The sequence below is a fragment of the Thalassophryne amazonica genome, chromosome 12 (assembly GCF_902500255.1).
Source record: "Thalassophryne amazonica chromosome 12, fThaAma1.1, whole genome shotgun sequence".
Classification (NCBI taxonomy): domain Eukaryota; kingdom Metazoa; phylum Chordata; class Actinopteri; order Batrachoidiformes; family Batrachoididae; genus Thalassophryne; species Thalassophryne amazonica.
The window spans coordinates 104,608,414-104,634,364 of NC_047114.1; the positions used below are offsets into that span (position 1 = coordinate 104,608,414).

Sequence of the window (25,951 nt, forward strand, 5' to 3'; positions counted from 1 at the left end):
TGAACATGTTCCAGGAAAGGTCCCCATATTCTTGAAAATCTGGCCTGTATATTTGTATGATGGACAGCATCTCCTGGAGCCAGTGCAAGCTAGGTGCAGCGGCACAGGTGCAGCAGCTTTTAGCTCTCCAATTTGGTGCTGGCAGTCTCGTGCAGACCTTTTTATCTCCCAAGTGAGTTCAGAGTAGTCATTGTGTTTGCTGTTTCCATCCCACCCGATGCTAACGTTAGCACGGCTCTTAGCCTCTTGCTTGCCTGTGTAAATAAACAGCAGCTTGCCCACCCGGATGGCATTTGTATTGTTGTTGGTGACTTCAACCAAGCGGGTTTAAAGACTGTACTCCCTAAGTTTGTCCAGTACGTGAAGTGTGCCACCAGAGGGGAAAATACTTTGGACCATGTTTACTCAAACATAAAACATGCGTACAAAGGCACTCCCCTCCCCCTTCTCGCTGGATAGGACCATCTCTGCCTGTCCCTCACCCCCACCTACACCCCCTTGCTGAGGCAAACAAAGCCACAATGTTAGACAATCCAAACCTGGCCTGAAGGAGCGCTCTCCCAGCTACAGGACTGCCTCTCTCAAACTGTATGGGATTTATTTTCCAGTCACAACCTGCAGGAGTACATTGACACCGTACTCTCTTACATTATGAACTGTGTTGACACTGTCACCGTCAACAGAAGGGTCAGGGTTTTTCCGAACCAGAAGCCCTGGATGAACAGCGTAGTCCAGTCCCTATTAAAAAGCCGTAACACCGCCTTTAACTCAGTGGACAGGGCCCTGTACAACGTGGCCAGGTCCAACCTGAAAAGAGGCATCAGGGAGGCCAAGGCTGCCTACAAGAAGAAGATAGAGGACCACTTCGCTGTAAATGACCCCAGAAGGATGTGGCACGGAATAAATCATATAACCAACTACAGAAGCAGCAACCCAGGAAATGCTAGGTCTGACACCTTGCTGGCAGAGGAGCTTAACCGCTTCTTTGCCTGCTTCGAAGCAGACAGACCAGCAGCAACTCCACACCCACCACCCTCCAGCGCTAGCACGCTAACACTTCAGGAACAGAAGTGAGACGTGTGCTGAAGGCAGTGAACACCACGAAGGTGGCCGGCCCACGATGGTGTACCTGGAAAGGTACTCAAAACGTGCGCTAACCAACTGGCTGGAGTTTTCACCTGCATCTTCAACCTGTCCCTGTCATAGGCCATCATTCCACTCTGCCTCAAATCTTCCACCATTAGAAGTCGTCCCAGAGAAGTCAGCATTGGAGAGCATAAATGACTACAGGTCTGTTGCACTTACGCCTGTGGTTATGCAGTGCTTTGAAAGACTGGTCTCTCAGCACATCAGGGCCTGTCTGCCTCCCACTCTGGACCCCCACCAGTTTGCCTACAGGGCAAACCGCTCCACAGAGGATGCTATCACCACAGCTCTCCAGACCGCGCTGAGCCTCCTGGAGCACAGGATAGCTATGTGAGGATGCTCTTCCTGGACTTCAGCTCAGCCTTCACCCACATCATCCTGGAGATCCTGGTCCAGAACCTGACAGATCTGGGCATCTCCACCCCCATCTACCAGTGGATCAAGGACTTCCTCACAAACCGCCCACAGTCCGTGAAACTTGGCCGCCACCTTTCCTCCACCATCACACTCAGCACCGGTTCCCCTCAAGGCTGTGTACTGAGCCCCCTCCTGTTCACCCTTTACATGCACGACTGCTCTCCGACCCATCCCACAAACACCATCATAAGGTTTGCGGATGATACCACCGTGATTGGGCTCATCTCGGGGGGATGAGAACGACTACAGAGACAAGGTCAATCGACTGACAGCGTGGTGTTCAGCTAACAACCTGCCGCTGAACACCACAAAAACAAAATAAATAATCCTGGACTTCAGGAAGAACAGGGCTGACCCAGCCCCGCTCTACATCCAAGGGGACTGTGTGGAAAGGGTCAGCTCCATCAGGTTCCTGGGAGTGCACCTCTCTGACAGCCTCTCCTGGACTGCCAACACCACAGTGGTGGTGAAGAAATCCCAGCAGCGACTCCACTTCCTGAGGGTGCTCAGGAGAAACAATCTGGAGGAGAAGCTGCTGGTGTTGTTCTACAGAGCCACCATTGAGAGCATCCTGACGTACTGCATCACAGCGTGGTACGAGGGGTGCACAGCAGCAGACAGGAGAGCGCTGCAGAGGGTGATCAGAACGGCCAAGGGGATCACTGGCATCTCTCTGTCCAGCCTGGAAGACATTGCCAGCTCTCGCTACCTCAGCAGAGCTGCCATCATCATCATCAAAGACACATCCCATCCCAGAAACCACCTGTTTGACCTACTACCCTCCGGCCGACGGTACAGGTCAATCAAAACTAGGACAAACAGACTCAGGGACAGCTTTCTCGTCAGAGCAATCACTGCACTGAACAATAGCAAACCACTTTAATCTGCACTTTTCAAGTTTCTTGTGCAACACCGGTAAACCATGTGCAATGTTTCCCGTGCAATATTATCCCACAGTTGTATATAATTCTCGTTTTACATTTTACTTGTTCCACATTTTATTTTATTTAGTTGTACATATACTTTGAATAATTTATTGTTAAATTTTATTATCTTTTATTTCACTAACAATTACTCGCACCTCGGAAAAGCACCTTTTGGAGTTGGACTCAAATCACGTTGCAATGCAAATTACAATGACAATAAAGGCGATTCTGATTCTGAGAAAACAGGTGAAAATCTGTGAGCAGCAAAAGAAGGAGTTACATTGTGTGTTTGTGGATTTAAAGAATGCTTATGACAAGGTGCCAAGTGAAGAGCTTTGTGGTATTGTATGAGGAAGTCTGGAGTGGCAGAGAAGTATGTGAGGGTACAGGACATGTACAAGGACAGTGTGACAGCAGTAAGATGTGCAGTAGGAATGACAGACTCAATCAAGGTGGAGGTGGGATTACACCCAAGATCAGCTCTGACTCCTTTCTTGTTTGCAGTGGTGATGGACAGGTTGACAGATGAGATCAGACAGGAGTCCCCATGGACTATGATGTTTGCAGATGACATTGTGATCTGTAGTGAGAGTAGTCAGTAGGCGCAAGACTGAGTACATGTGTGTGAATGAGAGGGAGCCCGGTGGAATAGTGCAGTGACAAGGAGTACAGCTGTTGAAAGTAGATGCGTTTAAATACTTGGGGTCAACTGGATATGATTCCTTCGTTATGTTCTCTAATGTCATATACCAACACAGAGCAGAGTAGCTACCTAAACTCTGTAAGGGAGTTAGAGTATCTCGTCAATAGTTTTACATCCTCTTTGAAGACAACTTTGGATGCTGTAGCTCATCTGAAAAAGAGAGCTTTAAATCAGAAGTGTCTGACTCCGTGGTATAACTCACAAACTCGTAGCTTAAAGCAGATAACCCGTAAGTTGGAGAGGAAATGGCGTCTCACTAATTTAGAAGATCTTCACTTAGCCTGGAAAAAGAGTTTGTTGCTCTATAAAAAAGCCCTCCGTAAAGCTAGGACATCTTTCTACTCATCACTAATTGAAGAAAATAAGAATAACCTCAGGTTTCTTTTCAGCACTGTAGCTAGGCTGACAAAGAGTCAGAGCTCTATTGAGCTGAGTATTCCATTAACTTTAACTAGTAATGACTTCATGACTTTCTTTGCTAACAAAATTTTGACTATTAGAGAAAAAATTACTCATAACCATCCCAAAGATGTATCGTTATCTTTGGCTGCTTTCAGTGATGCCGGTATTTGGTTAGACTCTTTCTCTCCGGTTCTGTCTGAGTTATTTTCATTGGTTGCTTCGTCCAAACCATCGGCATGTTTATTGGACCCCATTCCTGCCAGGCTGCTCAAGGAAGTCCTACCATTATTTAATGCTTCAATCTTAAATATGATCAATCTATCTTTGTTAGTTGGTTATGTACCACAGGCCTTTAAGGTGGCAGTAATTAAACCATTACTTAAAAAGCCATCACTTGACCCAGCTATCTTAGCTAATTATAGGCCAATTTCCAACCTTCCTTTTCTCTCAAAGATTCTTGAGAGGGTAGTTGTAAAACAGCTAACTGATCACCTGCAGAGGAATGGTCTATTTGAAGAGTTTCAGTCAGGTTTTAGAATTCATCATAGTACAGAAACAGCATTAGTGAAGGTTACAAATGATCTTCTTATGGCTTCGGACAGTGGACTTATCTCTGTGCTTGTTCTGTTGGACCTCAGTGCTGCTTTTGATACTGTTGACCATAAAATTTTATTACAGAGATTAGAGCATGTCATAGGTATTAAAGGCACTGCGCTGCGGTGGTTTGAATCATATTTGTCTAATAGATTACAGTTTGTTCATGTAAATGGGGAATCTTCTTCACAGACTAAAGTTAATTATGGAGTTCCACAAGGTTCTGTGCTAGGACCAATTTTATTCACTTTATACATGCTTCCCTTAGGCAGTATTATTAGACGGTATTGCTTAAATTTTCATTGTTACGCAGATGATACCCAGCTTTATCTATCCATGAAGCCAGAGGATACACACCAATTAGCTAAACTGCAGGATTGTCTTACAGACATAAAGACATGGATGACCTCTAATTTCCTGCTTTTAAACTCAGATAAACTGAAGTTATTGTACTTGGCCCCACAAATCTTAGAAGCATGGTGTCTAACCAGATCGTTACTCTGGATGGCATTTCCCTGATCTCTAGTAATACTGTGAGAAATCTTGGAGTCATTTTTGATCAGGATATGTCATTCAAAGCGCATATTAAACAAATATGTAGGACTGCCTTTTGCATTTACGCAATATCTCTAAAATCAGAAAGGTCTTGTCTCAGAGTGATGCTGAAAAACTAATTCATGCATTTATTTCCTCTAGGCTGGACTATTGTAATTCATTATTATCAGGTTGTCCTAAACGTTCCCTAAAAAGCCTTCAGTTGGTTCAGAATGCTGCAGCTAGAGTACTGACGGGGACTAGCAGGAGAGAGCATATCTCACCCGTGTTGGCCTCTCTTCATTGGCTTCCTGTTAATTCTAGAATAGAATTTAAAATTCTTCTTCTTACTTATAAGGTTTTGAATAATCAGGTCCCATCTTAGGGACCTCGTAGTACCATATTACCCCATTAGAGCGCTTCGTTCTCAGACTGCGGGCTTACTTGTAGTTCCTAGGGTTTGTAAGAGTAGAATGGGAGGCAGAGCCTTCAGCTTTCAGGCTCCTCTCCTGTGGAACCAGCTCCCAATTCAGATCAGGGAGACAGATACCCTCTCTACTTTTAAGATTAGGCTTAAAACTTTCCTTTTCGCTAAGGCTTATAGTTAGGGCTGGATCGGGTGACCCTGGACCATCCCTTGGTTATGCTGCTTTAGACGTAGATTGTGGGGGGGTTCCCATGATGCACTGTTTCTTTCTCTTTTTGCTCCGTATGCATCACTCTGCATTTAATCATTAGTGATCGATCTCTGCCCCCCTTCACGGCATGTCTTTTTCCTGGTTTTTTCCCTCAGCCCCAACCAGTCTCAGCAGAAGACTGCCCCTCCCTGAGCCTGGTTCTGCTGGAGGTTTCTTCCTGTTAAAAGGGAGTTTTTCCTTCCCACTGTTGCCAAGTGCTTGCTCATAGGGGGTCGTTTTGACCGTTGGGGTTTTTCATAATTATTGTATGGCCTTGCCTTACAATATGGAGCGCCTTGGGGCAACTGTTTGTTGTGATTTGGCGCTATATAAGAAAAAAGTTGATTGATTGATTGATTGAACTGTCCAAAGTAAATGAGAGTGTGGTAGAGAGGTGAAGAAGAGAGTACAGGCAGGGTGGAGTGGGTGGAGAAAGGTGGCAGGAGTGATTTGTAACTGAAAAATATCTACAAGAGTCAATGGAAAGTTTCCAAGACAGTAGTGAGACCAGCCATATTGTTTGGCTTTGAGATGGTGGCACTAACAAAACGACAGGAGGCAGAGCTGATGATGCTGTGATTCTCTTTGGGAGTGATGGGGAAGGACAGGATTAGGAATGAACATGAGAACCATCCCTGGTTCTCAAGACCAGGCACCTAAGTGGCTGTACTCTACTCTGTTCTACTCTTCTATTCTATTCTCTTCTATTCTACTTTCCTTTTTTAGATAATTAGATATACCTTAGTATACACTAGTAGAGTTCTACCTTAGAATTGGAATGTATTGTAAAAGACATACCTTACTGAATTTACATGTTAGAGGGACAGCTCAGATGGAACATTTGGAGACAAAGTCAGAGAGGAGAGATTGCAATGGTTTGGACACATGCAGAGGAGGGCGAAGGATGCTGAGGATGGAGCAACCAGGCAGGAGGAGAAGAGGGAGGACAAAGAGGAGGTGGTTGGTGTGACAGAGGAAGATATACAGAGGACAGGGTGAGATGGAAACGATTGATCTGTTGTGGTGACCCTAATGGGAGCAGCTGAAAGAAGGAGAGCAACTACCATTGCAAGGTATAGAGCAGTCTGTAAATTATACGGTAGCTTCATAGACTCCGCTGAGCCTCCAAAGATGTCCAGGGGCCTTGTGTACAAAGACTTGCATTGACTTTCTACTAAAAGTTGGCGTACACTAAAACCCTGAATCAGGCGTAAGCACAAATATATTCAGATGTCTCAAAGTGTGCGTAGACATCAATCCACGCACGTTTGGTTTGTACATCCCACAGAATGTGGAATCAAGCACATGTGCACATGCACCAAACTCCTCCCTGGCCACACCTCTATCTGAATATGCAAATGTACTCAAATAGTCTGGTTGTGTCGTGCTGACGGCACAATAAGTGTCGAGTGTTGTGTGATTGATGACGTCCGTCATTGTCTCTGTGTTGTTTTGTGTAAAAGAACTTTCAGAGACATCATGCAAAAACAAGGAAAGCTGTGGTTAGAGCGCCATTCTCTCAGCTCGCTGTCATGTAAACGGAAATTAAATTCGTATATTTGTGTATGTAAATGTTGAACCGAGCTGCACGCAAACACTGAAGTAAAACAATATTAGGTGCATGGTGGCTGACAGTGTGTGACATTAACATAACACACGCTTTTACTGACAAATACTGAACACAGTTGGGGGCTTGTTAAGAGCCTCATCTCTAGTTCCACCATCAAGAAAAAGAAAACATTAATAATACAAAAAAAAAAAATTGAATGTGCACATGCCCAAATGTGTCCGTGCTGGTTTTCATTCGGAACAATTACATGGATAAATTATTTAACCACCAAGCACCCACCCCCACCCTACCATGGTGCATCGTGCCTCCAGTCTGATGTCCATTTGCGCATCACATATAATTTGAACATTGATGGAATGAAAATGTTTCCTATTAACAGAAACAAACCTTTATAGCAAAATGTGTGCAGTTAATATCTCCGATTACATTCAGGAAACCGGCTCACGGAATGCACCTGGATGAGATTCGGATGATTGTGTTCCACACAGCTGGCATGGCTCAGCGTAAGGTCGACTGGCACACTCCTGACTGATCAGTCAGCTCACGCTGGAATGCCCAGGAAGCCCAGCGTGGTCAGCACCTCTGTGGCCACAGACAACCCCTGGCTCCTCGCTGTATTGCGCTCTGGGCCGGCTACAGTTCTGTGCGCAACTCCAGCAACAGTGGCCTCGATAATCGAAATGTGTTTACAAGTCATTTATCATCATTTGCAAGTAAATCCTTGTGTTCCCTGAATACACGCTCACGTCAGATTGCGCCATTTGTAAGGTCCTCTAACAACACTAACGCAGTCACTGTTAGTGCCATTTTATGCATCACTTTGCACATGCTTTTATATCCACCCATATAACTGCAAACACGTGGGTGTGTAATTGTTCACCAGTGTGTCTCTGATGTGCACATTACTCTGATGACCTCATGTTTTCACACTATTAACGGTTCCCAGCATCACGTTTACATGTCCACAGAGGAACAGTAGCTGTAGAAACGTGTATGCCAGCCAGGATTTTTGCGTGATGCACCACACATTTCCAAGCTCACTTCACTTTTGATACATTTGCACATTGACGTGGAGACGAGCGTACGCCATGTTTTTGTATGTAAGCATGCTTTGTACATGAGGCCCCAGGCCCTGGTTTGGCTCAATGTCCCTGAAATAAGCTCTAGAGAGCCACTCAAAAAATTGCACTCCAAAAGCTGTGTAAAGTAGGACAGAGCCTTCTTACCTTAGAAGTAAAGGGGGCTTGATAAAACTGTGAAATTCAATTAGTGCTGAGTTTCTTCAGTGCCTTCAAATGTGCAAAAACCTGACCTCACTTTATACGGTGACCTAGCCCACAAACACTCCAAGAAACTAGAGATAAAGAATCAAACGTCACTCATTTTTGATATCTTGGAAGGGCAATAAAGTTGAACATTGAGCAGCAAAACATACCTGTGTTACAATGAAAAACAAACAGCAAGACTGACACCCAACAGGAAAGAAGGAGGAAAAACAACCCCATTTATACACATATACACAAACCCACCACCGACTGCTTCCCCAAGGGAAACACAATCACCTACATCCAACCCACATGTGCATTTAGTTAAATGAGTGTGTTTTTGTATTTTATAGGACAGCGTAAACATTGAAGCACAGGTTTGTGCGTAGGCATACATACTTTGTGAATGAGGCCCACTGATACTAACCTGGCTAAACTTGTTTAACTACATCTGTCAGTTGCAGAAAGTTGGTAAAACAGTTATATCTTCATATGTATGGTGGATTCTTTAGACATTGCGAATTTTCTAAATTTATTTTGCATTCACACTCTGACGATTAGCCTGGCATTTGTCGATGGAGAGTGAAAATGATTAATGTTGACCAGCACAAAGGTGTGTTGAGTAGTACACCAGCAGTACACCATTACTGCTTTGTTTGCCTCTGCTGGCCAACATCGGGGGCTTGACTAGATGTACCACCTCCTCTAGATCCTTTGTGCATGAGGGAATATGTAGAAATGTGAACAAATGTGAAGGAATATGTCAAACCTGTCTTGTCGGCGCACCACTAGCAAGTGACACAGTCGCTCAGTTACATCAAGTTTATATAGCCTACGCCTGTTCACATTTCAAATGAGTTGAGGATCAGCTCTGCCAAGTTACGCTACTGCTCCGCAGAGTGTGCTACCAATGCAGCTGACCTTCAATGGCAAAAATTGAACTATGTCCAATAGTAAGTCAGTGGACTGCCATGAAACATTGAGCTCCGCCAGTACAACATTGCCCTCCGCCGAGTTATGTCAGTCTGTGTAGAAGAGACGAATTTTGCACCCCTGTAGCGAAACTTCTCTAGCATTTCAAAGACAGTTTTAAGACTCTGCTACGTCAGCCAACGTCAACCACTTCACATCATAGCATGAATGGCCCATTACAAAACAACTCACCAGTCTAAAGCCTCTTTCACACCGGGGCTGCTCGCAGTTGCTTCCTGTGGTGTCATGATGACGCAGGAATATCTGCGTCAGGTGCACGCAGCAGGGGGCAGAGAGGAGGTGAGGACGCAGCCTGCAGGTTCTCTGCACAGAGAAGTCAGAGTGCACAGTCTGGCTGCAGACAGACTGTGCACTCTGACTTCTCTTCTTCTTTATATTTGTTCTTGTGCAGAGCTGCAGGGCTGTGCTCTGAGTTTTATAGTTTAGCTTTCCTCTTTTGAGCACGAGATGCATACACGCGCGTGCGAGCTAACCATCCGTAAGCAAATGTGGAGATGTCTGGAGTTCTACTTGATGTTGACATGTCCTGTCTCAGGACTTATGTTCTTTTTTGTCCTTTTTTTTAACTGTGATGTGAGACTTTGAGCAGAGAGCAAGGAACTAATGCCTGCAGCCAGACTTTTTTGTTCTTTTAATTGTTCACATGTGCGCGCATGAACGAATGTCCATGAGTGGGCTAGAGATGTCCGGACTTTTTACTGGATATTTCTGGTAATCAGTCTGTGAGAAGGACGTTTTTGGATTTTATTTAAACACATTTGTGAGAGAAGAAGCTGCAGCTGCCTCACAGTGCCTCTCTTCACCAGACAGCTCCACACAGAGAAGGAGCTGAGCTGCAATCAGCATTTTTTTTCTGTGGTCCTTTTTTATCAGTGTGCAGTTTTTACTGCATTAAGTACGCAGTATAAAAACAATCCTGCTTGATTTATACTGCGGGAACAATGGAAGACAGCAGGAATCATAAAATGGCTTCCGAGTCACGCCGGGTAGCGCCTCTTTGCCCCGAATTATGCCTCTTTGCCCCGACTTGCGCTGGAACCACTTCCTTTCTGTGTCGAGCACAAGACGCCAAAAAAATTAAATAGGTTTAATTTTTCAGCACCTGACTTGCTTCCTCCTTTGCGCCCCTCGCGCTGTTGTGGCACCATCATAATGACGCACGGCGCAACTGGGAGCAACCAGGAGCACCCCCGGTGTGAAAGGGGCTTAAAAGTCAACAGTTAGAAGAAAAAAACTGAAACATTTATCTTGCACTCTGAGCCAAAGTCCAAATATATCTTTGTGCAGCCCATTTTCACACATATTGTGTATCTCATAATATCACTCTGTATGTTCTGTACATCTTTCACTTACAGTGAGACCCTGTTTAAGAGGCCAAACACATTTTAATGTTGCATTCCCTGCATTTTCCAAATAGGCTACAGATGCTGGCTTTGTGGCTGACTGGTCTGCAGATTTTGGATCAATGACAGTGGATGAAGATGTTGCTGCAGGGCCAGAGGAAGTGCAGGGTGGAGAACAGGGTGGAGGCCATGGCTGGCTTCCTGCTGGAGATACAGCTACTCTGTCTCAGACACAAGCCATTGAGCCACACACAGCAGCTGGAGATGAGGTTAGTAGCTGGGAACCCAACATTCAGGCTGAGCCCCACACTGACCTCTCTGCAGTCAAAGGGTATTCCATGAAGGAAGGGTTGGAAGTGTCAGGGGAAGGTGGGACATGGCAGGAGGACAGAAGACAGTCCACTCCAGGATTTATCTTTTCCAATGAATACGGTGAACAGATTGAAGATACCACAGACAACAGTGGAGACAAGTTGTGCAGGTCTCCTGATGGCTCTGGCTGTGAATATGAAACAGCTGAGGAGTGGGGCAATGTAGGTCAGAGTGGCATCTCGATGAACACAGGTGATAAACATCTATGTGAAGATTGGGGGGTACATTGGTTTGACACAGAAGAGCTACAAGAGAGACACGAAGCAGAGAAAAACTATCCTTCAAATAAAGGACAGCTGTCTGAGACTCAACTTGAGATTACATCTGTTGATCCCAATCATTTAGAGAATGCTTCAGAGCTGGCAGATAAAAATGTGTTTTCAACAGATCTCATCAGTGCAACTCAGACAGGAAGTGCGTTTGAATCAGATCCTTTTGCTGAAGCACAGGAAGGAGGTGCGTTTGAATCAGATCCTTTTGCTGAAGCACAGGAAGGAGGTGCGTTTGAATCAGATCCTTTTGCTGAAGCACAGGAAGGAGGTGCGTTCGAATCAGATCCTTTTGTTGAAGCACAGGAAGGAGGTGCGTTTGAATTAGATCCTTTTGCTGAAGCACAGGAAGGAGGTACGTTTGAATCAGATCCTTTTGCTGAAGCACAGGAAGGAGGTGCGTTTGAATCAGATCCTTTTGTTGAAGCACAGGAAGGAGGTGCGTTTGAATCAGATCCTTTTGTTGAAGCACAGGAAGGAGGTATGTTTGAATCAGATACTTTTGCTGAAGCACAGGAAGGAGGTGCGTTTGAATCAGATCCTTTTGTTGAAGCAAAGGAAGGAGGTGCGTTTGAATCAGATCCTTTTGCTGAAGCACAGGAAGGAGCTGCGTTTGAATCAGATACTTTTGCTGAAGCACAGGAAGGAGGTGCGTTTGAATCAGATCCTTTTGTTGAAGCAAAGGAAGGAGGTGCGTTTGAATCAGATCCTTTTGCTGAAGCACAGGAAGGAGGTGCGTTTGAATCAGATCCTTTTGTTGAAGCACAGGAAGGAGGTGCGTTTGAATCAGATCCTTTTGCTGAAGCACAGGAAGGAGGTGCGTTCGAATCAGATCCTTTTGCTGAAGCACAGGAAGGAGGTGCGTTCGAATCAGATCCTTTTGCTGAAGCACAGGAAGGAGGTGCGTTTGAATCAGATCCTTTTGCTGAAGCACAGGAAGGAGGTGCGTTCGAATCAGATCCTTTTGCTGAAGCACAGGAAGGAGGTGCGTTTGAATCAGATCCTTTTGTCGAAGCACAGGAAGGAGGTATGTTTGAATCAGATCTTTTTGTTGAAGCAAAGGAAGGAGGCAAACAAAGCCACAATGTTAGACAATCCAAACCTGGCCTGAAGGAGCGCTCTCCCAGCTACAGGACTGCCTCTCTCAAACTGTATGGGATTTATTTTCCAGTCACAACCTGCAGGAGTACATTGACACCGTACTCTCTTACATTATGAACTGTGTTGACACTGTCACCGTCAACAGAAGGGTCAGGGTTTTTCCGAACCAGAAGCCCTGGATGAACAGCGTAGTCCAGTCCCTATTAAAAAGCCGTAACACCGCCTTTAACTCAGTGGACAGGGCCCTGTACAACGTGGCCAGGTCCAACCTGAAAAGAGGCATCAGGGAGGCCAAGGCTGCCTACAAGAAGAAGATAGAGGACCACTTCGCTGTAAATGACCCCAGAAGGATGTGGCACGGAATAAATCATATAACCAACTACAGAAGCAGCAACCCAGGAAATGCTAGGTCTGACACCTTGCTGGCAGAGGAGCTTAACCGCTTCTTTGCCTGCTTCGAAGCAGACAGACCAGCAGCAACTCCACACCCACCACCCTCCAGCGCTAGCACGCTAACACTTCAGGAACAGAAGTGAGACGTGTGCTGAAGGCAGTGAACACCACGAAGGTGGCCGGCCCACGATGGTGTACCTGGAAAGGTACTCAAAACGTGCGCTAACCAACTGGCTGGAGTTTTCACCTGCATCTTCAACCTGTCCCTGTCATAGGCCATCATTCCACTCTGCCTCAAATCTTCCACCATTAGAAGTCGTCCCAGAGAAGTCAGCATTGGAGAGCATAAATGACTACAGGTCTGTTGCACTTACGCCTGTGGTTATGCAGTGCTTTGAAAGACTGGTCTCTCAGCACATCAGGGCCTGTCTGCCTCCCACTCTGGACCCCCACCAGTTTGCCTACAGGGCAAACCGCTCCACAGAGGATGCTATCACCACAGCTCTCCAGACCGCGCTGAGCCTCCTGGAGCACAGGATAGCTATGTGAGGATGCTCTTCCTGGACTTCAGCTCAGCCTTCACCCACATCATCCTGGAGATCCTGGTCCAGAACCTGACAGATCTGGGCATCTCCACCCCCATCTACCAGTGGATCAAGGACTTCCTCACAAACCGCCCACAGTCCGTGAAACTTGGCCGCCACCTTTCCTCCACCATCACACTCAGCACCGGTTCCCCTCAAGGCTGTGTACTGAGCCCCCTCCTGTTCACCCTTTACATGCACGACTGCTCTCCGACCCATCCCACAAACACCATCATAAGGTTTGCGGATGATACCACCGTGATTGGGCTCATCTCGGGGGGATGAGAACGACTACAGAGACAAGGTCAATCGACTGACAGCGTGGTGTTCAGCTAACAACCTGCCGCTGAACACCACAAAAACAAAATAAATAATCCTGGACTTCAGGAAGAACAGGGCTGACCCAGCCCCGCTCTACATCCAAGGGGACTGTGTGGAAAGGGTCAGCTCCATCAGGTTCCTGGGAGTGCACCTCTCTGACAGCCTCTCCTGGACTGCCAACACCACAGTGGTGGTGAAGAAATCCCAGCAGCGACTCCACTTCCTGAGGGTGCTCAGGAGAAACAATCTGGAGGAGAAGCTGCTGGTGTTGTTCTACAGAGCCACCATTGAGAGCATCCTGACGTACTGCATCACAGCGTGGTACGAGGGGTGCACAGCAGCAGACAGGAGAGCGCTGCAGAGGGTGATCAGAACGGCCAAGGGGATCACTGGCATCTCTCTGTCCAGCCTGGAAGACATTGCCAGCTCTCGCTACCTCAGCAGAGCTGCCATCATCATCATCAAAGACACATCCCATCCCAGAAACCACCTGTTTGACCTACTACCCTCCGGCCGACGGTACAGGTCAATCAAAACTAGGACAAACAGACTCAGGGACAGCTTTCTCGTCAGAGCAATCACTGCACTGAACAATAGCAAACCACTTTAATCTGCACTTTTCAAGTTTCTTGTGCAACACCGGTAAACCATGTGCAATGTTTCCCGTGCAATATTATCCCACAGTTGTATATAATTCTCGTTTTACATTTTACTTGTTCCACATTTTATTTTATTTAGTTGTACATATACTTTGAATAATTTATTGTTAAATTTTATTATCTTTTATTTCACTAACAATTACTCGCACCTCGGAAAGCACCTTTTGGAGTTGGACTCAAATCACGTTGCAATGCAAATTACAATGACAATAAAGGCGATTCTGATTCTGAGAAAACAGGTGAAAATCTGTGAGCAGCAAAAGAAGGAGTTACATTGTGTGTTTGTGGATTTAAAGAATGCTTATGACAAGGTGCCAAGTGAAGAGCTTTGTGGTATTGTATGAGGAAGTCTGGAGTGGCAGAGAAGTATGTGAGGGTACAGGACATGTACAAGGACAGTGTGACAGCAGTAAGATGTGCAGTAGGAATGACAGACTCAATCAAGGTGGAGGTGGGATTACACCCAAGATCAGCTCTGACTCCTTTCTTGTTTGCAGTGGTGATGGACAGGTTGACAGATGAGATCAGACAGGAGTCCCCATGGACTATGATGTTTGCAGATGACATTGTGATCTGTAGTGAGAGTAGTCAGTAGGCGCAAGACTGAGTACATGTGTGTGAATGAGAGGGAGCCCGGTGGAATAGTGCAGTGACAAGGAGTACAGCTGTTGAAAGTAGATGCGTTTAAATACTTGGGGTCAACTGGATATGATTCCTTCGTTATGTTCTCTAATGTCATATACCAACACAGAGCAGAGTAGCTACCTAAACTCTGTAAGGGAGTTAGAGTATCTCGTCAATAGTTTTACATCCTCTTTGAAGACAACTTTGGATGCTGTAGCTCATCTGAAAAAGAGAGCTTTAAATCAGAAGTGTCTGACTCCGTGGTATAACTCACAAACTCGTAGCTTAAAGCAGATAACCCGTAAGTTGGAGAGGAAATGGCGTCTCACTAATTTAGAAGATCTTCACTTAGCCTGGAAAAAGAGTTTGTTGCTCTATAAAAAAGCCCTCCGTAAAGCTAGGACATCTTTCTACTCATCACTAATTGAAGAAAATAAGAATAACCTCAGGTTTCTTTTCAGCACTGTAGCTAGGCTGACAAAGAGTCAGAGCTCTATTGAGCTGAGTATTCCATTAACTTTAACTAGTAATGACTTCATGACTTTCTTTGCTAACAAAATTTTGACTATTAGAGAAAAAATTACTCATAACCATCCCAAAGATGTATCGTTATCTTTGGCTGCTTTCAGTGATGCCGGTATTTGGTTAGACTCTTTCTCTCCGGTTCTGTCTGAGTTATTTTCATTGGTTGCTTCGTCCAAACCATCGGCATGTTTATTGGACCCCATTCCTGCCAGGCTGCTCAAGGAAGTCCTACCATTATTTAATGCTTCAATCTTAAATATGATCAATCTATCTTTGTTAGTTGGTTATGTACCACAGGCCTTTAAGGTGGCAGTAATTAAACCATTACTTAAAAAGCCATCACTTGACCCAGCTATCTTAGCTAATTATAGGCCAATTTCCAACCTTCCTTTTCTCTCAAAGATTCTTGAGAGGGTAGTTGTAAAACAGCTAACTGATCACCTGCAGAGGAATGGTCTATTTGAAGAGTTTCAGTCAGGTTTTAGAATTCATCATAGTACAGAAACAGCATTAGTGAAGGTTACAAATGATCTTCTTATGGCTTCGGACAGTGGACTTATCTCTGTGCTTGTTCTGTTGGACCTCAGTGCTGCTTTTGATACTGTTGACCATAAAATTTTATTACAGAGATTAGAGCATGTCATAGGTATTAAAGGCACTGCGCTGCGGTGGTTTGAATCATATTTGTCTAATAGATTACAGTTTGTTCATGTAAATGGGGAATCTTCTTCACAGACTAAAGTTAATTATGGAGTTCCACAAGGTTCTGTGCTAGGACCAATTTTATTCACTTTATACATGCTTCCCTTAGGCAGTATTATTAGACGGTATTGCTTAAATTTTCATTGTTACGCAGATGATACCCAGCTTTATCTATCCATGAAGCCAGAGGATACACACCAATTAGCTAAACTGCAGGATTGTCTTACAGACATAAAGACATGGATGACCTCTAATTTCCTGCTTTTAAACTCAGATAAAACTGAAGTTATTGTACTTGGCCCCACAAATCTTAGAAGCATGGTGTCTAACCAGATCGTTACTCTGGATGGCATTTCCCTGATCTCTAGTAATACTGTGAGAAATCTTGGAGTCATTTTTGATCAGGATATGTCATTCAAAGCGCATATTAAACAAATATGTAGGACTGCCTTTTTGCATTTACGCAATATCTCTAAATCAGAAAGGTCTTGTCTCAGAGTGATGCTGAAAAACTAATTCATGCATTTATTTCCTCTAGGCTGGACTATTGTAATTCATTATTATCAGGTTGTCCTAAACGTTCCCTAAAAAGCCTTCAGTTGGTTCAGAATGCTGCAGCTAGAGTACTGACGGGGACTAGCAGGAGAGAGCATATCTCACCCGTGTTGGCCTCTCTTCATTGGCTTCCTGTTAATTCTAGAATAGAATTTAAATTCTTCTTCTTACTTATAAGGTTTTGAATAATCAGGTCCCATCTTAGGGACCTCGTAGTACCATATTACCCCATTAGAGCGCTTCGTTCTCAGACTGCGGGCTTACTTGTAGTTCCTAGGGTTTGTAAGAGTAGAATGGGAGGCAGAGCCTTCAGCTTTCAGGCTCCTCTCCTGTGGAACCAGCTCCCAATTCAGATCAGGGAGACAGATACCCTCTCTACTTTTAAGATTAGGCTTAAAACTTTCCTTTTCGCTAAGGCTTATAGTTAGGGCTGGATCGGGTGACCCTGGACCATCCCTTGGTTATGCTGCTTTAGACGTAGATTGTGGGGGGGTTCCCATGATGCACTGTTTCTTTCTCTTTTTGCTCCGTATGCATCACTCTGCATTTAATCATTAGTGATCGATCTCTGCCCCCCTTCACGGCATGTCTTTTTCCTGGTTTTTTCCCTCAGCCCCAACCAGTCTCAGCAGAAGACTGCCCCTCCCTGAGCCTGGTTCTGCTGGAGGTTTCTTCCTGTTAAAAGGGAGTTTTTCCTTCCCACTGTTGCCAAGTGCTTGCTCATAGGGGGTCGTTTTGACCGTTGGGGTTTTTCATAATTATTGTATGGCCTTGCCTTACAATATGGAGCGCCTTGGGGCAACTGTTTGTTGTGATTTGGCGCTATATAAGAAAAAAGTTGATTGATTGATTGATTGAACTGTCCAAAGTAAATGAGAGTGTGGTAGAGAGGTGAAGAAGAGAGTACAGGCAGGGTGGAGTGGGTGGAGAAAGGTGGCAGGAGTGATTTGTAACTGAAAAATATCTACAAGAGTCAATGGAAAGTTTCCAAGACAGTAGTGAGACCAGCCATATTGTTTGGCTTTGAGATGGTGGCACTAACAAAACGACAGGAGGCAGAGCTGATGATGCTGTGATTCTCTTTGGGAGTGATGGGGAAGGACAGGATTAGGAATGAACATGAGAACCATCCCTGGTTCTCAAGACCAGGCACCTAAGTGGCTGTACTCTACTCTGTTCTACTCTTCTATTCTATTCTCTTCTATTCTACTTTCCTTTTTTAGATAATTAGATATACCTTAGTATACACTAGTAGAGTTCTACCTTAGAATTGGAATGTATTGTAAACGACATACCTTACTGAATTTACATGTTAGAGGGACAGCTCAGATGGAACATTTGGAGACAAAGTCAGAGAGGAGAGATTGCAATGGTTTGGACACATGCAGAGGAGGGCGAAGGATGCTGAGGATGGAGCAACCAGGCAGGAGGAGAAGAGGGAGGACAAAGAGGAGGTGGTTGGTGTGACAGAGGAAGATATACAGAGGACAGGGTGAGATGGAAACGATTGATCTGTTGTGGTGACCCCTAATGGGAGCAGCTGAAAGAAGGAGAGCAACTACCATTGCAAGGTATAGAGCAGTCTGTAAATTATACGGTAGCTTCATAGACTCCGCTGAGCCTCCAAAGATGTCCAGGGGCCTTGTGTACAAAGACTTGCATTGACTTTCTACTAAAAGTTGGCGTACACTAAAACCCTGAATCAGGCGTAAGCACAAATATATTCAGATGTCTCAAAGTGTGCGTAGACATCAATCCACGCACGTTTGGTTTGTACATCCCACAGAATGTGGAATCAAGCACATGTGCACATGCACCAAACTCCTCCCTGGCCACACCTCTATCTGAATATGCAAATGTACTCAAATAGTCTGGTTGTGTCGTGCTGACGGCACAATAAGTGTCGAGTGTTGTGTGATTGATGACGTCCGTCATTGTCTCTGTGTTGTTTTGTGTAAAAGAACTTTCAGAGACATCATGCAAAAACAAGGAAAGCTGTGGTTAGAGCGCCATTCTCTCAGCTCGCTGTCATGTAAAACGGAAATTAAATTCGTATATTTGTGTATGTAAATGTTGAACCGAGCTGCACGCAAACACTGAAGTAAAACAATATTAGGTGCATGGTGGCTGACAGTGTGTGACATTAACATAACACACGCTTTTACTGACAAATACTGAACACAGTTGGGGGCTTGTTAAGAGCCTCATCTCTAGTTCCACCATCAAGAAAAAGAAAACATTAATAATACAAAAAAAAAAAATTGAATGTGCACATGCCCAAATGTGTCCGTGCTGGTTTTCATTCGGAACAATTACATGGATAAATTATTTAACCACCAAGCACCCACCCCACCCTACCATGGTGCATCGTGCCTCCAGTCTGATGTCCATTTGCGCATCACATATAATTTGAACATTGATGGAATGAAAATGTTTCCTATTAACAGAAACAAACCTTTATAGCAAAATGTGTGCAGTTAATATCTCCGATTACATTCAGGAAACCGGCTCACGGAATGCACCTGGATGAGATTCGGATGATTGTGTTCCACACAGCTGGCATGGCTCAGCGTAAGGTCGACTGGCACACTCCTGACTGATCAGTCAGCTCACGCTGGAATGCCCAGGAAGCCCAGCGTGGTCAGCACCTCTGTGGCCACAGACAACCCCTGGCTCCTCGCTGTATTGCGCTCTGGGCCGGCTACAGTTCTGTGCGCAACTCCAGCAACAGTGGCCTCGATAATCGAAATGTGTTTACAAGTCATTTATCATCATTTGCAAGTAAATCCTTGTGTTCCCTGAATACACGCTCACGTCAGATTGCGCCATTTGTAAGGTCCTCTAACAACACTAACGCAGTCACTGTTAGTGCCATTTTATGCATCACTTTGCACATGCTTTTATATCCACCCATATAACTGCAAACACGTGGGTGTGTAATTGTTCACCAGTGTGTCTCTGATGTGCACATTACTCTGATGACCTCATGTTTTCACACTATTAACGGTTCCCAGCATCACGTTTACATGTCCACAGAGGAACAGTAGCTGTAGAAACGTGTATGCCAGCCAGGATTTTTGCGTGATGCACCACACATTTCCAAGCTCACTTCACTTTTGATACATTTGCACATTGACGTGGAGACGAGCGTACGCCATGTTTTTGTATGTAAGCATGCTTTGTACATGAGGCCCCAGGCCCTGGTTTGGCTCAATGTCCCTGAAATAAGCTCTAGAGAGCCACTCAAAAAATTGCACTCCAAAAGCTGTGTAAAGTAGGACAGAGCCTTCTTACCTTAGAAGTAAAGGGGGCTTGATAAAACTGTGAAATTCAATTAGTGCTGAGTTTCTTCAGTGCCTTCAAATGTGCAAAAACCTGACCTCACTTTATACGGTGACCTAGCCCACAAACACTCCAAGAAACTAGAGATAAAGAATCAAACGTCACTCATTTTTGATATCTTGGAAGGGCAATAAAGTTGAACATTGAGCAGCAAAACATACCTGTGTTACAATGAAAAACAACAGCAAGACTGACACCCAACAGGAAAGAAGGAGGAAAAACAACCCCATTTATACACATATACACAAACCCACCACCGACTGCTTCCCCAAGGGAAACACAATCACCTACATCCAACCCACATGTGCATTTAGTTAAATGAGTGTGTTTTTGTATTTTATAGGACAGCGTAAACATTGAAGCACAGGTTTGTGCGTAGGCATACATACTTTGTGAATGAGGCCCACTGATACTAACCTGGCTAAACTTGTTTAACTACATCTGTCAGTTGCAGAAAGTTGGTTAAAACAGTTATATCTTCATATGTATGGTGGATTCTTTAGACATTGCGAATTTTCTAAATTTATTTTGCATTCACACTCTGACGATTAGCCTGGCATTTGTCGATGGAGAGTGAAAATGATTAATGTTGACCAGCACAAAGGTGTGTTGAGTAGTACACCAGCAGTACACCATTACTGCTTTGTTTGCCTCTGCTGGCCAACATCGGGGGCTTGACTAGATGTACCACCTCCTCTAGATCCTTTGTGCATGAGGGAATATGTAGAAATGTGAACAAATGTGAAGGAATATGTCAAACCTGTCTTGTCGGCGCACCACTAGCAAGTGACACAGTCGCTCAGTTACATCAAGTTTATATAGCCTACGCCTGTTCACATTTCAAATGAGTTGAGGATCAGCTCTGCCAAGTTACGCTACTGCTCCGCAGAGTGTGCTACCAATGCAGCTGACCTTCAATGGCAAAAATTGAACTATGTCCAATAGTAAGTCAGTGGACTGCCATGAAACATTGAGCTCCGCCAGTACAACATTGCCCTCCGCCGAGTTATGTCAGTCTGTGTAGAAGAGACGAATTTTGCACCCCTGTAGCGAAACTTCTCTAGCATTTCAAAGACAGTTTTAAGACTCTGCTACGTCAGCCAACGTCAACCACTTCACATCATAGCATGAATGGCCCATTACAAAACAACTCACCAGTCTAAAGCCTCTTTCACACCGGGGCTGCTCGCAGTTGCTTCCTGTGGTGTCATGATGACGCAGGAATATCTGCGTCAGGTGCACGCAGCAGGGGGCAGAGAGGAGGTGAGGACGCAGCCTGCAGGTTCTCTGCACAGAGAAGTCAGAGTGCACAGTCTGGCTGCAGACAGACTGTGCACTCTTGACTTCTCTTCTTCTTATATTTGTTCTTGTGCAGAGCTGCAGGGCTGTGCTCTGAGTTTTATAGTTTAGCTTTCCTCTTTTGAGCACGAGATGCATACACGCGCGTGCGAGCTAACCATCCGTAAGCAAATGTGGAGATGTCTGGAGTTCTACTTGATGTTGACATGTCCTGTCTCAGGACTTATGTTCTTTTTTGTCCTTTTTTTTTAACTGTGATGTGAGACTTTGAGCAGAGAGCAAGGAACTAATGCCTGCAGCCAGACTTTTTTGTTCTTTTAATTGTTCACATGTGCGCGCATGAACGAATGTCCATGAGTGGGCTAGAGATGTCCGGACTTTTTACTGGATATTTCTGGTAATCAGTCTGTGAGAAGGACGTTTTTGGATTTTATTTAAACACATTTGTGAGAGAAGAAGCTGCAGCTGCCTCACAGTGCCTCTCTTCACCAGACAGCTCCACACAGAGAAGGAGCTGAGCTGCAATCAGCATTTTTTTTCTGTGGTCCTTTTTTATCAGTGTGCAGTTTTTACTGCATTAAGTACGCAGTATAAAAACAATCCTGCTTGATTTATACTGCGGGAACAATGGAAGACAGCAGGAATCATAAAATGGCTTCCGAGTCACGCCGGGTAGCGCCTCTTTGCCCCGAATTATGCCTCTTTGCCCCGACTTGCGCTGGAACCACTTCCTTTCTGTGTCGAGCACAAGACGCCAAAAAAATTAAATAGGTTTAATTTTTCAGCACCTGACTTGCTTCCTCCTTTGCGCCCCTCGCGCTGTTGTGGCACCATCATAATGACGCACGGCGCAACTGGGAGCAACCAGGAGCACCCCCGGTGTGAAAGGGGCTTAAAAGTCAACAGTTAGAAGAAAAAAACTGAAACATTTATCTTGCACTCTGAGCCAAAGTCCAAATATATCTTTGTGCAGCCCATTTTCACACATATTGTGTATCTCATAATATCACTCTGTATGTTCTGTACATCTTTCACTTACAGTGAGACCCTGTTTAAGAGGCCAAACACATTTTAATGTTGCATTCCCTGCATTTTCCAAATAGGCTACAGATGCTGGCTTTGTGGCTGACTGGTCTGCAGATTTTGGATCAATGACAGTGGATGAAGATGTTGCTGCAGGGCCAGAGGAAGTGCAGGGTGGAGAACAGGGTGGAGGCCATGGCTGGCTTCCTGCTGGAGATACAGCTACTCTGTCTCAGACACAAGCCATTGAGCCACACACAGCAGCTGGAGATGAGGTTAGTAGCTGGGAACCCAACATTCAGGCTGAGCCCCACACTGACCTCTCTGCAGTCAAAGGGTATTCCATGAAGGAAGGGTTGGAAGTGTCAGGGGAAGGTGGGACATGGCAGGAGGACAGAAGACAGTCCACTCCAGGATTTATCTTTTCCAATGAATACGGTGAACAGATTGAAGATACCACAGACAACAGTGGAGACAAGTTGTGCAGGTCTCCTGATGGCTCTGGCTGTGAATATGAAACAGCTGAGGAGTGGGGCAATGTAGGTCAGAGTGGCATCTCGATGAACACAGGTGATAAACATCTATGTGAAGATTGGGGGGTACATTGGTTTGACACAGAAGAGCTACAAGAGAGACACGAAGCAGAGAAAAACTATCCTTCAAATAAAGGACAGCTGTCTGAGACTCAACTTGAGATTACATCTGTTGATCCCAATCATTTAGAGAATGCTTCAGAGCTGGCAGATAAAAATGTGTTTTCAACAGATCTCATCAGTGCAACTCAGACAGGAAGTGCGTTTGAATCAGATCCTTTTGCTGAAGCACAGGAAGGAGGTGCGTTTGAATCAGATCCTTTTGCTGAAGCACAGGAAGGAGGTGCGTTTGAATCAGATCCTTTTGCTGAAGCACAGGAAGGAGGTGCGTTCGAATCAGATCCTTTTGTTGAAGCACAGGAAGGAGGTGCGTTTGAATTAGATCCTTTTGCTGAAGCACAGGAAGGAGGTACGTTTGAATCAGATCCTTTTGCTGAAGCACAGGAAGGAGGTGCGTTTGAATCAGATCCTTTTGTTGAAGCACAGGAAGGAGGTGCGTTTGAATCAGATCCTTTTGTTGAAGCACAGGAAGGAGGTATGTTTGAATCAGATACTTTTGCTGAAGCACAGGAAGGAGGTGCGTTTGAATCAGATCCTTTTGTTGAAGCAAAGGAAGGAGGTGCGTTTGAATCAGATCCTTTTGCTGAAGCACAGGAAGGAGCTGCGTTTGAATCAGATACTTTTGCTGAAGCACAGGAAGGAGGTGCGTTTGAATCAGATCCTTTTGTTGAAGCAAAGGAAGGAGGTGCGTTTGAATCAGATCCTTTTGCTGAAGCACAGGAAGGAGGTGCGTTCGAATCAGATCCTTTTGTTGAAGCACAGGAAGGAGGTGCGTTTGAATCAGATCCTTTTGCTGAAGCACAGGAAGGAGGTGCGTTCGAATCAGATCCTTTTGCTGAAGCACAGGAAGGAGGTGCGTTCGAATCAGATCCTTTTGCTGAAGCACAGGAAGGAGGTGCGTTTGAATCAGATCCTTTTGCTGAAGCACAGGAAGGAGGTGCGTTCGAATCAGATCCTTTTGCTGAAGCACAGGAAGGAGGTGCGTTTGAATCAGATCCTTTTGTCGAAGCACAGGAAGGAGGTATGTTTGAATCAGATCTTTTTGTTGAAGCAAAGGAAGGAGGCAAACAAAGCCACAATGTTAGACAATCCAAACCTGGCCTGAAGGAGCGCTCTCCCAGCTACAGGACTGCCTCTCTCAAACTGTATGGGATTTATTTTCCAGTCACAACCTGCAGGAGTACATTGACACCGTACTCTCTTACATTATGAACTGTGTTGACACTGTCACCGTCAACAGAAGGGTCAGGGTTTTTCCGAACCAGAAGCCCTGGATGAACAGCGTAGTCCAGTCCCTATTAAAAAGCCGTAACACCGCCTTTAACTCAGTGGACAGGGCCCTGTACAACGTGGCCAGGTCCAACCTGAAAAGAGGCATCAGGGAGGCCAAGGCTGCCTACAAGAAGAAGATAGAGGACCACTTCGCTGTAAATGACCCCAGAAGGATGTGGCACGGAATAAATCATATAACCAACTACAGAAGCAGCAACCCAGGAAATGCTAGGTCTGACACCTTGCTGGCAGAGGAGCTTAACCGCTTCTTTGCCTGCTTCGAAGCAGACAGACCAGCAGCAACTCCACACCCACCACCCTCCAGCGCTAGCACGCTAACACTTCAGGAACAGAAGTGAGACGTGTGCTGAAGGCAGTGAACACCACGAAGGTGGCCGGCCCACGATGGTGTACCTGGAAAGGTACTCAAAACGTGCGCTAACCAACTGGCTGGAGTTTTCACCTGCATCTTCAACCTGTCCCTGTCATAGGCCATCATTCCACTCTGCCTCAAATCTTCCACCATTAGAAGTCGTCCCAGAGAAGTCAGCATTGGAGAGCATAAATGACTACAGGTCTGTTGCACTTACGCCTGTGGTTATGCAGTGCTTTGAAAGACTGGTCTCTCAGCACATCAGGGCCTGTCTGCCTCCCACTCTGGACCCCCACCAGTTTGCCTACAGGGCAAACCGCTCCACAGAGGATGCTATCACCACAGCTCTCCAGACCGCGCTGAGCCTCCTGGAGCACAGGATAGCTATGTGAGGATGCTCTTCCTGGACTTCAGCTCAGCCTTCACCCACATCATCCTGGAGATCCTGGTCCAGAACCTGACAGATCTGGGCATCTCCACCCCCATCTACCAGTGGATCAAGGACTTCCTCACAAACCGCCCACAGTCCGTGAAACTTGGCCGCCACCTTTCCTCCACCATCACACTCAGCACCGGTTCCCCTCAAGGCTGTGTACTGAGCCCCCTCCTGTTCACCCTTTACATGCACGACTGCTCTCCGACCCATCCCACAAACACCATCATAAGGTTTGCGGATGATACCACCGTGATTGGGCTCATCTCGGGGGGATGAGAACGACTACAGAGACAAGGTCAATCGACTGACAGCGTGGTGTTCAGCTAACAACCTGCCGCTGAACACCACAAAAACAAAATAAATAATCCTGGACTTCAGGAAGAACAGGGCTGACCCAGCCCCGCTCTACATCCAAGGGGACTGTGTGGAAAGGGTCAGCTCCATCAGGTTCCTGGGAGTGCACCTCTCTGACAGCCTCTCCTGGACTGCCAACACCACAGTGGTGGTGAAGAAATCCCAGCAGCGACTCCACTTCCTGAGGGTGCTCAGGAGAAACAATCTGGAGGAGAAGCTGCTGGTGTTGTTCTACAGAGCCACCATTGAGAGCATCCTGACGTACTGCATCACAGCGTGGTACGAGGGGTGCACAGCAGCAGACAGGAGAGCGCTGCAGAGGGTGATCAGAACGGCCAAGGGGATCACTGGCATCTCTCTGTCCAGCCTGGAAGACATTGCCAGCTCTCGCTACCTCAGCAGAGCTGCCATCATCATCATCAAAGACACATCCCATCCCAGAAACCACCTGTTTGACCTACTACCCTCCGGCCGACGGTACAGGTCAATCAAAACTAGGACAAACAGACTCAGGGACAGCTTTC

At 45.6% G+C, this 25,951-nt stretch overlaps 1 protein-coding gene across 1 annotated transcript in view; it reads left to right on the forward strand.

Moving 5' to 3' along the window:
* The window catches only part of amph (amphiphysin), a 424,563-nt gene that overhangs the window by 295,034 nt on the left and 103,578 nt on the right, over positions 1-25,951 (forward strand). Inside the window, exons 15-17 of the mRNA XM_034182651.1 lie at positions 10,645-12,028; positions 23,174-23,387; positions 23,503-24,013. Of these exons, the coding sequence (XP_034038542.1) occupies positions 10,645-12,028; positions 23,174-23,387; positions 23,503-24,013 (2,109 nt within the window). The remainder of the gene's footprint in view (positions 1-10,644; positions 12,029-23,173; positions 23,388-23,502; positions 24,014-25,951) is intronic.